Source organism: Ovis aries, chromosome 1 (assembly GCF_016772045.2).
Source record: "Ovis aries strain OAR_USU_Benz2616 breed Rambouillet chromosome 1, ARS-UI_Ramb_v3.0, whole genome shotgun sequence".
NCBI lineage: Eukaryota > Metazoa > Chordata > Mammalia > Artiodactyla > Bovidae > Ovis > Ovis aries.
Genome location: NC_056054.1, coordinates 239742593 through 239755307, shown reverse-complemented (window position 1 = coordinate 239755307; position 12715 = coordinate 239742593). Strand labels below are relative to the sequence as shown.

At 38.5% G+C, this 12715-nt stretch overlaps 2 protein-coding genes across 10 annotated transcripts in view; one reads left to right on the top strand and one right to left on the bottom strand.

The window, feature by feature from the left end:
• The window catches only part of HPS3 (HPS3 biogenesis of lysosomal organelles complex 2 subunit 1), a 41300-nt gene extending 33422 nt beyond the window's left edge, over nt 1–7878 (top strand). For 3 of the 7 annotated variants that reach the window (XM_042235769.2, XM_042235768.2, XM_015092610.4), the window contains 3 exons: nt 1228–1434; nt 2319–2409; nt 7062–7878. In XM_042235769.2, the coding sequence (XP_042091703.1) occupies nt 1228–1434; nt 2319–2409; nt 7062–7189 (426 nt within the window). In that variant the 3' untranslated portion in view covers nt 7190–7878. Of the gene's footprint in view, nt 1–1227; nt 1435–2314; nt 2410–5631; nt 5720–7061 lie in introns of those variants that run through there. The other 4 variants (XR_006056973.2, XR_006056976.2, XR_006056979.2 and 1 more) reach the window with 4 other exon arrangements.
• Nucleotides 1–12715, bottom strand: part of CP (ceruloplasmin) — a 61214-nt gene that overhangs the window by 4365 nt on the left and 44134 nt on the right. The window contains exon 19 of one of the 3 annotated variants that reach the window (XM_012142922.4): nt 416–516. In XM_012142922.4, the coding sequence (XP_011998312.2) occupies nt 425–516 (92 nt within the window). In that variant the 3' untranslated portion in view covers nt 416–424. 3 annotated transcript variants of the gene reach the window in all.

Below are 12715 nucleotides of genomic sequence, written 5' to 3'. Positions count from 1 at the left end.
ATTGGGGGGAAAAAAAGGAACACACTGGTGAAAAGCAGACAACATTGAGTATTTTAAAGAGTAGTAGTAACCTGCGGGTCATTTTTTATCCAGTGATGCATGTCTGGTTGTCTGGTAATATTTTGTTTTTTGGCCACATCTTGAAGTTGCAGGATCTTAATTCCCCAACCAGGAATCAAACCTGTGCCCCCTGCAGTGGACGTACCACTAGACCTCCAGGGAATTCTGTGTCTGGTGTTTCTTATTTTTAAACTTCTTAATGATATGGATTCAACTATCTAAAAGTTCCTGGGTAACCCATTTTGTACCAAGCTTTGATTCATTTCACTTTAATCATCTTATTTCATATTTGCTACGTTACTGTCAGAAAATTATTCAGATGAAAGTGAATATTGCAGGAAGGAAACAGACCAACCTTATTCTCCTAGCCATTCTTCGATAATTGGAGTAAAATCATAACGCTGACTGTAAATGGATAGTTCATGTTCCACATTCTCGTGTGAGTCTGAGAAGATGCTGTAGTAAAAAGGATAAAAGAAGAAGAAAATCAGGATATGACTATTTCATTTTTATCCAGAATAAAGGGGAAGCAGAGATTATTTTGGTGGTATAATCAAAAGTAGTATTAATATTAGTTTAAATGCTTAAAAGTAAAATGTTGGTCACGTTCTGAATACTGAAATAACAGCTGCTCTAAGTCATTTAGCTTGCAGCAAATGGTATTGATACAAATTATTAGTTCTTAGTTTGCTTAGTTTTCTTAAATGTTAAATTTTATTTTTGGTTTATATATGGTACATGTGTATTATAGAAACCTTGGAAAGTGTGAAAAAGAAAGCAAAAGTGGGCTTTATCCTTCTATGCAGTGAACTGGTTTCTATTTCAAATTTCAGTGCTCTTCCAAAGGCATGTACCTATATAGATTTTACAGAATTGATCATGCTTTGAATATAATTTTGTATTTTTTTTTTACTGATTTGATCATGAGCAGCATTTTGTCCTTAACTGCCTTTGAAAACAATTTTGATAGCTACAAAATATTCCATCATTTGAATGTACCATAATTTATTTACTCATCACTTCTTGATGAATGTTTAGATTTCTTCTAGTTTTTCAATATTACAGATATTCTTGAGTTGACATCATTGGAAACACTTGTGTTCTGTTATGTTGTGCTTTAGTGTTTTGGGTGCCTCTTTCCATAACATTTCACTTTTCTGTTCATAGTCTCTTATATGTGGTCCTTCGTTTGACATAGCTTCCATCGTTCCATTCTTGGAGCCACTCTCAGAAGATACTGTTGCTGGCCTCAGTGTCCATGTTCTGTGTCATACGCGTTTGAAAGAGTATGAGCAGTGCATAGACAGGCTGTTAGAGAGATGCCCTGAGGCAGTCATCCCATATGCTAATCACGAGCTGAAAGAAGAGAATCGGGTATGCTTTTCAGATTGTGTTTTTTAGTCTTTATATGTGATAATCAAATGATAATTTTGTTGCCTTATCTGCAAAATGGGGACAGATTATGCCAGTCCAACCTCACAGGACTATGTGGGTCAAAAGAGCATGTATGTCTAATATGTTACATGTTTTGAGTACCATGACACCCCAGTCCAGTACTCTTGCCTGGAAAATCCCATGGATGGAGGAGCCTGGTAGGCTGCAGAACATGGGGTCGCTAGGAGTGGGACACGACTGAGTGACTTCACTTTCACTTTCATGCATTGGAGAAGGAAATGGCAACCCACTCCAGTGTTCTTGCCTGGAGAATCCCAGGGATGGGGGAGCCTGGTGGGAGGACACATGGAGTTGCACAGAGTTGGACACAACTGAAGCGACTTAGCAGCAGCAGCAGCAGAGGCTGTTAACATGTATTGTGCTGGTATGTTATTTTCACTAAAAATCTCTTGTTTGGAGATGAAGTCCGCTATTATCTGAAGATTTTGAAAACATAATGAATGATGAGAAAATCTTTTGTGGATTATCTGGTCTTTAGAGATTAGAAGAGTTTTTGATTTTAGAAATTTTTCTTTTGTTCCTTCCTTCTTTCCTGCTACCTCAGAGATGAAAACAAGACATGCCTATGTTTCTTCTTGAAAATAGTGGTGTACATATATATGTACAGTGTACATACTGTTAAGATTTTCAAGGTAAAAATCTGACTTATGTTATAGTTTAAGCAGAAGACTTTGAACAAAGTCTTTGCCTTAACCAAGTTGATGTATTTTTGCCCTGTGCTTCCTTGCACAATCTTTTTCTTCTTGTTGGAAATCTGAGTATAAAATGCAAACTTTAAAAGTACTCATTTTTTCCCAAGATAGACTTTGTGGTGGAAAAAATTGCTGCCTGAACTTTGTCAGAGAATAAAATGTGGTGGAGAGAAATATCAACTTTATGTATCATCACTAAAAGGTAAAATAATCTTTTTTGCTTTATTATAAATTTGGGAGTCTTCATTTCCATAATTTGCTGAAACCTTGCTTTCTCATGTATTTTATGTGATTCTCAAGTATGGTGAAGAGGGTCTGAGCTTGAGGGTCTGAGAATTACCCGGAGAGCTTACCTTATTCATTTGTATTTTTTAGCTCTTCCCTGGGCTTCCCTGGTGGCTTAGATGGTCAAGTGTCTGCCTGCAATGCGCGAGACCCGGGTGTGATCCCTGGGTCGGGAAGATACCCTGGAGAAGGAAATGGCAACCCACTCCAGTACTCTTGCCTGGAAAATTTCCATGGACTGAGGAGCCTGGTAGGCTACAGTCCATGCAGTTTGCAAAGAGTTGGACATGACTGAGAGACTTCACTTCACTTCACTTTTAGCTCTAGAGCTGATTCCTCTAAGTTAATTTTTTCAAACACTTAACAGTTTATCATAGAGAAACTCACAGCCTCAGTATTTAAAAAATTGGAATAACCATTAAGACAAGTCCATTTTGTTTTAATGATCTGGGTGCTTAATTTACCTCATGCAGGAAATTAAGATTATTTATTATTGTTAGTCATAATTATAACCAAGTACTTAGGAATGACAAGTTTCTCAAAAATTTAGACGCTTAGTATCTCTAAATTACACAGTATTTTATAGAAAAGGTAGTTACTGTTTGAATTTTTATAATTTATAGTCATTTATAAATATTGATAGCTATATGGTTTTGTTTCTCTTCTCTTGTGTGTTAATATCACTTGCTAATGGTTGGCTTGATGACAAAGGTATGGTTCTATTGATACCAATGTGCCTAAAATATTAGAAGTTGACAGTGTGGGAATTGTATTTTCCAGCTGAGGTCACTGATTTTAAGTGTTAGGCAAAGCTAGTGGCCATTGGATGGTGCTTTTCTGGAGATCCTCATTTAAGTAAAGGTGTATGTTTGTGACTGGGAAGACAAGGAGGAACGTTCATACTACTTGTCCTACCCACCTCTCTGTGTGATACTTTCATTTTTACAAGGTAGCAGTGTCAGGTGTGGAGAAGGCAATGGCACCCCACTCCAGTACTCTTGCCTGGAAAATCCCATGGGTGGAGGAACCTGGTGGGCTGCAGTCCATGGGGTCACTAAGAGTCAGACACGACTGAACAACTTCCCTTTCACTTTTCACTTTCATGATTGGAGAAGGAAATGGCAACCCACTCCAGCGTTCTTGCCTGGAGAATCCCAGGGATGGGGGAGCCTGGTGGGCTGCCGTCTGTGGGGTCGCACAGAGTCAGACAAGACTGAAGCGACTTAGTAGCAGCAGCAGTGTCAGCTGTTTGATTGCCCAGTCCCATCTGCATCGTGTAATTTTGAGCTGATTATTGTTGTTGGTGGATCTCTTTCTGGGACAGGTACCTCACATCTTCACACCCCAGTAGTGTCGTTATCTTAGGCAAGACTCTTCCTTCTTCCTTTTCTGATCCTCATTCACAAACTCTCTACCCGTAGCTTAACCATAGTCATTCCTCCACATGTTCATTTTTCTGTATCTTTAATATGGGTGTGTTCACACACATGTGCATATAGTGTGTGTGTGGCTCACAGAACTAAGTGCTGTGTGCGATTTAACCTTTATCAGATTGTATGTAATACCTTCAGGGCTGGAATCGTGTTTTAACATTTTTCATGTTACACTTTCCTTGCCAGCGATGTGCTTCTCTATAGGAAGAGTCTATAACTAGTTACTGATTTGAAGGGAAGACACCTGAATAACCTCAAGTCCATTTTTATTGGGGGGGCAGGGGGGAGTTGTCTTTCTGTTGGCACTTGTGGTATATCCAGAAGAGACCAGGATTGGAGTTAGAATTGGAGGTGAGTTCCAAGCCTTCTACTTACTGAGTAAGCCTGAGGCAAGCCAGTTTTTTAAGTGCCTGGGACTAATGAGAAGTTCAAGACTGACTGGAGTAGAATGCTAGGCAAAAATTGCAAGATGGTATGGTTGAGATGGAGATCATGGATTTATATATTAATAATATACCATTATTAATATAATAAATATTTAGTATAAATATGATAATGTAGATATATAAAGTTTAATATAATAAACCACCACCAGTATACTTAGGAGCTTGGATTTCTTTCTAGTGCAGCATTTCTCAGCCTTGTCAGTACTCACATCTTGAACCAGATAATTTGTGTGTAGGTGTCTCCTGTGCATTGTAGGATGTTACCAGCATCCCTGGCCTCTACCCACTAAATACCAGTAACACTTGCCCAGGTAAACTGGAAATGTCTCCAGCCATTACCAGATGTCCCTGGGGGTGGGGGTGTGGCAAAACTGTAATTGTTGAGAACCACTGCACTAAAACAGAGCCACTAAAACTGGGGTTAGTGATTGGCTTGTTTCACGGAAATACTTATTACTATTTTTGAGTCAGTGAACTGTGCTTAGTAAAAGTTCTAGCACAGTAGTAAACTATGAAGTTTAAAAAGTCAGTTTAAATTCTAGCCAGAGATAACCGTTTTTAACATTCAACACGTATTTTCTAGACACACTGGAGGATTTAAAGTACTCTTCAGATTTATGATATTGACCTTGTTCTTGTAATCTGTATAAGTGAAGTGAAAAGTGAAGTCGCTCAGTCGTGTCTGACTCTTTGTGACCCTATGGACTGTAGCCTACCAGGCTTATCAGTCCATGGGATTTTCCAGGCAAGAGTACTGGAGTGGGTTGCCATTTCCTTCTCCAGGGGATATTCCCTACCCAGGAATCAAACTTGGGTCTCTCACATTGTAGGCAGACACTTTACCCTCTGAGCCACCAGGGAAGCCCCCCAGGAAATACTGGAGTGGGTTGCCATGCCATCCTCCAGGGGAATCTTCCCAACCCAGGGATCGAAGCCAGGTCTCCTGTACTGCAGGCGGATTCTTTACCATCTGAGCCATCGGGGAAGTCCTAACCTGTATAAGCCCCTCACTAATTGGCAGAAGAGGAGAATAGGGCAGTGGCAAGATTTTTGTTGGCTCTATAATTACAGTGGTTCCCAAATCAGTTTTTTTGTATGTAGGTTATTCTTACAGGTTCCACATTTAGACCAAATAAACTAGTTTAATAGGAAAGTGTTGATAATTCATGAGTTTTGTGAGTTAGTTAGTAATGTTTATTAAGATTCTGTTTTATGTCAGTATGTCAGAATGCATCACTGTCTTTTAAATAATTCTCCAAGGACTCTGGAAGCTAGTAGGTGGTACCACTACATGATAGATGAGGAATCTGAGACTCAGGAGTTTGACCTTCTCAAAGTCACCCAGAGCGTAAGTTGAAGAGTGATCCCTGCCCAAGTCTGTCTTGATTCCAGAGCCAGGCATCTTTCTCATATGTTCCTGTCATACCATTCACTACCTTTTTAGCAACAAGAGCATGTCATTCCTTTGTGTAAGGGGTGATTTAGATTGTGTATATTGGACAGCTGGCTTTGGAAGGACGCACACATACCTGAGCAGGAATTTTTATATTTCAGTTACTCTGCAAATAGGATAAGTGGTAGGCATGTAAGAATCAAACAGAGAATGTCACTGCAGAAGGTTTAGAAACATTGTTCTTAAATGTCATTCCCTTCCCAGCAGAGGGCTGCGTGTATCAAGAACAATAGTCATAAAATTAGTTACCTTTTTGCGTGTATCAAGAACAATAGAGTCATAAAATTAGTTACCTTTATAAAAATGTTTACTAATTTCCTTAATATTTAATATTCATTAGAACACATTTTGCAGTTTGAGAAAAAAAGTAAATGGTCTTGAAAACAGAGTTATGCTTATTAACATGAAAATCAGAATAGAGAGGAACAGATTTAGGAAAATGGCATCTAACACTTAGGGCTTCGCACTAGCTCAGATGGTAAAGTGCCTACCCACAATGGGGGAGACCTGGGTTCGATCCCTGGGTGGGGACAATCCCCAGGAGAAGGAAATGGCAACCCACTCCAGTACTCTTGCCTGGAAAATCCCATGGACGGAGGAGCCTGGTAGGCTACAGTCCATGGGGTCACAAAGAGTTGGACACAACTGAGCATCTTGACTTTCACTTTCATCTAATAGTTAATGCCCTCTGTGTGTGTGTGTGTGTGTGTGTGTGTGTGTGTGTGTGTGTGTGTGTTCGGGCGTGCACATACTCATGTGTGCGTGCATGCATGCTTAGTCATGTCTGACTCTTTGCGGCCCCATGGACTGGAGCCTGCCAGGCTCCTCTGTCCATGGAATTTCCCAGGCAAGAATACTGTGGTGGGTTGCCATTTCCTACTCCAGCGGATCTTCCCAACCCAGGGATCGAACCCATGTCTCTTGAGTCTCCTGCACTGGCAGACAGGTTCTTTACCACTAGCGCCACACAGACAGTCTATAAAGGAGCTGCAATATAGTCTTAACATTAAAAACAGTGTTCAGTTGATTGTATTTTCCTACAAATGATTCTGGAGAGAGTAAATTGTTAGAACTGTAAAGCATTTTTAGATTTAAAAGACTGGTTTTTTTTTCCCTCTCTCTTACTATAGTTACAACATTTTGTCACCTGAATTAGCTTCTCACTGGTTGAGTGATGAGAGAATTGGGTGAAAGGCAGAATCTCAGTTCTAACTCAGATATTCTTTCTCACAAACAGAAACGCTGTCAGTTGTTGCTGTGGAACTAGAACTAAGGGATTTCTTAAACGTCCTCCCAGAAGATGGCACTGCAGCGTTTTTCTTGCCGTATCTTCTTTACTGCAGTCGAAAGAAATCATTGACTTGAAAGTATCATTTGAAATGTACCGCAATGGCACATGGCACTGAATCTTGAAAAGCTGAATGCCATATAAAATATATATATAAAGGATTTTTATACTGAATATGTACATACACTGCAAATGTTTTCAGTCTGCTTGCGAAGTCGCTTCAGTCGTGTCTGACTCTGTGCGACCCCATAGACGGCAGCCCACCAGGCTCCACCGTCCCTGGGATTCTCCAGGCAAGAACACTGGAGTGGGTTGCCATTTCCTTCTCCTTCAGTCTACTTACCTCAGTGTTATTACTAATTTCATAATTTATGACCTGAGTCCATTTAATTGTCCAGAATGTTAAAAAGCTACAAGACATTGGAATTCCCTCAAAGAAAGCACATATTTTGAAAGATAGAGGCTGACTTTTATACCAAGAAACATCAGTTTACTGTTGTTGGAGCCACGACAGTCTTTTTCATCCCAGGAACATAAAACAGTTTGTAAGTGTGTTCAGAAGAATGTCCTTCCAAGTAGTCCAGAATTCAACCTTCTTGATTTTTCCAGATTTTTCTACTGTGTCACTTTTAAAAACAGTAATTTTCCTTGAGAAAGATTTTATTGTTTTCCCACAGTAAAAGATATCAAACTTTATTTTCTTGTTACTTTCCAAGCTCATGTTGAGTTTCTCTGAATCAAATGAAATAAAAGTTTACAAAGCTGACTTTCTTCTTGTCTGGCTACTTAAGTAATTTGTTGAACGCATGTCTTTCAGTCAAAGTTTTGTTTCCATTTTTTGTTGATGTGTGCTCTTGCTCTTTTAGCTAGAGTGTATGTGAAAAATAAAGAAATATAAAGACCTGTGTCTTCTTTTTTTAGCCTCTTATTAGACAATTGAGTCCAAGTTCAGCTCATTGATTGTGTGCTTGACCTTAGTTAAGACTGGGCAAAAATACTACTCACTTGGTGTTTCCACAACCGTATTATAAAAACTTTTCTCATGATGGCAGTGTTTGTTTTTATCAGAATTTAATTTATAGATTATTTCTCAACTCTGTCTTTTTCCAGTTCCAGATTAACATCCTTTTGACTTCAAGGGTTCACAAAATTCAGATACGGAACATTTTATTTTTAAATGTTTAAATAAATATTTTATTTTTAAGATATTTTAAATCTTTTATTTTAAAACTAAAATATTTTATTTTTATTTTATTTTAAAAAATTTAAAAAAAATTTAACAGCTTTGAAAGTGTTAGTTGTTCATTTGTGTCCAACTTTTGTGACTCCATGGACTGTAACCCGCCAGGTTCCTCTGTCCATGGAATTCTCCAGTCAAGAATACTGGAGTGGGTAGCCATTCCCTTCTCCAGGGTTTCTTCCTGACCCAGGGATCGAACCCAACTCTTCTACATTGCAGGCATATTCTTTAACTTCTGAGCCACCAGGGAAACTCCTTTAACAGCTTTATTTAGGTATAATTGATATATAATAGCTTCCCAGATGGCACTAGTGGTAAAGAACCCACTTGCCAATGCAAGAGACGTAAGAGACACTGGTTCGATCCCTGGGTCGAGAAGATCCTCTGGAGAAGGAAATGGCAATCCACTCCAGTATTCTTGCCTGGGAAAACCCGTGGACAGAGCAGCCTGATGGGCTACGGTCCACAGGGTCGCAAAGAGTTGGACACAACTAAAGCAACTTAGCATGCATGACATAAAATAAATGGTACATCTTAGAAGAGTATCCTATTGATTTTTTATGGCTGCTGTAACAAATCATCACAAGCTTAGTGGCTTAAAACAACACAAAATTATCTTACAGTTCTGTAGATTAAAAGTTCAATGTTGGTCTCACTGTTTTGAAATTTTATTATTATTTTATTTTGTCTTGTTTGATTTTTTGTTTTACTTTACATTGATGCCCCTTTGTCCACTGATCCATTAGGAATGAAGTCAACAGTACCTTAGAAGGATTGATAAGCCAAATTTTAGAAACATTTCATTGAATCTTATTTTTATTGAAATCATTGAATCTTTAATAGTGATCCTTTAAGGACTGTCCTGGACAATATCTAGTCATAGATTTTTTTTGTAATACAGTTTTGTAAAGCCCTACCTAATGGTGGTGATATGAACCACCTATATTAATCAGTTATATTACCAGATGTATTGGAGTCAGTCATGTCAAAATACAGTCTATTGATCTTTACATATGAAACAGTGTGACAGTTTTCTGCACAAATGTATGGCATGTGTATTTTCAGTCTTTTTTTTTTTTTTAATGCTTATAGCCATTCCAAAGTAAGCCTTCTATTCAACACTTTCACATACATTGTTACAAATCATTGTTTTTTCTTTTTTTTCCACTTATCACCAATTTATTTCTTTCATCCAGACTTGATCTCTATAGAAAAAGAAATTTTAAGACCATTATTAAAAATAGCATATATCATACAGTTAAAAAGATTAGCACATGGTGCTTTAAATGTATTCTAATTTTTAAAGGTTATGTTGTTTAGTTATTCTTGATTCATTTATATTTTTCTGCTCTTTATATGTTTAAAACACACCTCTCATTCTGCTGCTGCTGCTAAGTTGCTTCAGTCATGTCAGACTCTATGCGACCCCATAGATGGCAGCCCACCAGGCTCCCCCGTCCCTGGGATTCCCCAGGCAAGAATACTGGAGTGTGTTGCCGTTTCCTTCTCCAATGCGTGAAAGTGAAGTCGCTCAGTTGTGTCTGACTCCTAGCAACGCCATGGACTGCAGCCTACCAGGCTTCTCCATCCATGGGATTTTCCAGGCAAGAGTACTGGAGTGGGGTGCCATTGCCTTCTCTGCCTCTCATTCTAGTACTGCTTTAGGAAGGAAAAATTAACTTTGCTTCCCATAAGAACCTTATTAATTATAAAGGGGAAAATAGTCACTTTATAGTAGAGAAACCTGGCAGACATGTCCTTAATCAAATGCTCAAAATGAACACAACCAGTAAGTGAGCAAATCAGCATCTTGTCTCTTGATGTATGTGCTGAGAGAAAACAATGAATAACCTGAATCTGATCATGAGGAAACCTTGTTTAGTCGCTGAGTCTTGCCTGACCCTTTGCGACCCCATGGACTGTAGCCTGCCCAGCTCCTCTGTCCATGGGATTCTCCAGGCAGGAAGACTGGAGTGGGTTGCCGTTTCCTTCTCTAGGAGATCTTCCCAACCCAGGGATTGAACCTGCCTCTCCTGCATTGCGGGTGTATTCTTTACCACTGAGCCATGTGGGAAGTCCAAGCATACGTTAGACAAACCAGAACTGAAGGACATTCTACACAGTGACTGCCCTGTATTCTTTAAAAATGTCAAAGTGGTAAAAGACAAAGACCAAGGAACTGCTCCAGACAGACCCAGGAGACAAGAAGACGTGTCCGCCAAACATAGCGCATGAATCGGAATTTCTCTTCCTATGCGGAACATGAGTAGAATAATGGAGGAAACACGAAAAGGGTCCTGATTTTGGTAGGTATACTGTGTTTATAAGAACAGTCTTGTTCTCAGGAAATAGGAGTATATGTATTTACAGTATCTGTAGTCTTTGTGGTTAGGGAGATAGGAGAAAGGATGAGAAAATAGATGATGCTGGGCAAACTGTTAACATTTGGGGAATCTGGCTTAAAAATATACAGGGATTTTTTTTTGTACTGCTCTTGCAACTTTTCTGTAAGTCTGACATGGTGTCCAAAAAAGTTAAAAATTCCTTTTTATTGAGTTAGTATGTGGTTAGATATTTGCCAAGCAGAGCACTGAACTGGATTTGGGCATCTACTAGAAGTGCAGAATATACACTCCCTGTGTATCAGGAACTTAAAGCTAAATAAGCTTTTTTCCTCAGACAGCTTCGAGAGGTTATCTGGCTGTTGTGGCAGTGTCAGTTTAAACAAAGTACTGTTTGTATTTATTAGGGGAGGTCTTTATTATGTTTCCTCGGGTAGAGGAAATGAGGCATTACTTTAAGCATGACAGGATATCCACAGTTCTTTTCCAGTGATATTTTTTTCTTTGTGGAGGAAATTGTCTGTCTCCCTGTGCATATTATTGAAAATTTTCACTATAACTTGATTTTCTCCCTTGTCTGTGTCATGGTAGGCTGAAATTCTCCTAAGATTTAGAATCAAGGTAGACTTGGCCAAAGCTTTATCAGACTTTCATTTAAAGATAATTCAGACTGACCAATGTGGCTCCCCATTTTTCTGTGAATCATTCAGACTATCTATCTTTTTTGTTCATAATTGCTTCTTTCAGTCTTTGAAAAGCCAAATTTCTCTTTAATCTTTTTTTCCAACTCATGTTTTGCCTTCACATTTGCTGTTTGTTCCACAGTTTTTAGCAGGACTTTTAAAACAGTTTCCCCTTTCTTAACCAAGCAAAGTCACCTTAACCAAACAAAGTCACCTCCCTCGTCTCTTCCTGGGCTTATCCTACAAGAGGAATCTTTTCCTTGTCTCTGTTGTGTAGATTTAGCCTGTAGCAGCTTTCTCTGCATATCAGGCATTTGCATACTTGAATTTCCAGAATGCCTGGCTCCGTATTCCTTCACTCTGGATTATTTCCCTAAACAGGGTGATAGTTTCATGTGGTTTCCATGTGTGCTATTTTTCTTTAAACCTTCTAAAGAAAGGTTTTCTTTCTCATCTCTGACTCTGCCCTGTTCAGCAGTTACTGGCATTACATGCAGTGGTTGATGTTTTGTCTGAATCTTTGGTGTTCTGATGCTCTCAGTACCACACTTTGTAATAAAGGGTTTTAAAGGAAGTAGTTTTTCATATTATGAGGTCTTTGTGTAGGAACAGGAACAGAAACCTTCATTTGTACCAGTGAGTAATCTTTCAGTGATTTTTAGTATTTGAAATATATGTACTTCTATATTTTCTTTCATTTATGTGTTCCCTTTTATGCCAGTTTGATGGGGAAGTGCAAGGAGTTGTTTTCTCTACATCATTTCCCCTCATTGGATTTGCTGTTGCTAATTCCAACAGCTCTGTACTCAGAAGACTCAGGAAACACCAAAGCCTGCAACCATAAAGCAAGAATTTTCCTTTTTTCTAATCTCAACTTTTAAAATGGAAATATATTTAATTTACAATGTTGTGTTAATTTTAGGTGAGTAGCAAAATGATTCAGATATATATATATACATATACATTTTTTTCAGATTCTTTTCCATTATAGGTTTTTGTATTAAGTACAGTATAGGACCTCTGCTATATAATAGGTTCTTGTGTACATATTTTGTATATAGTATTGTGTATATGTTAATCCCAAACTCCTAATTTATCTCCTGCCCCCTCACTTCCCCTTTGGTAGCCATAAATTTGTTTTCTATGTCTGTGGGTCTGTTTCTGTTTTTTAAGTTCATTTGTATCATTTTTTTATATTCCACACATAAGTGATATGATATTTGTCTTTCTCTGACTGAATATGATTATCTCTAGGTCCATCCATGTTGCTTTAAATGAGATTACTTCTGTTTTATGGCTGAGTAATATTCCCGTGTGTGTGTGTGTGTGTGTGTGTGT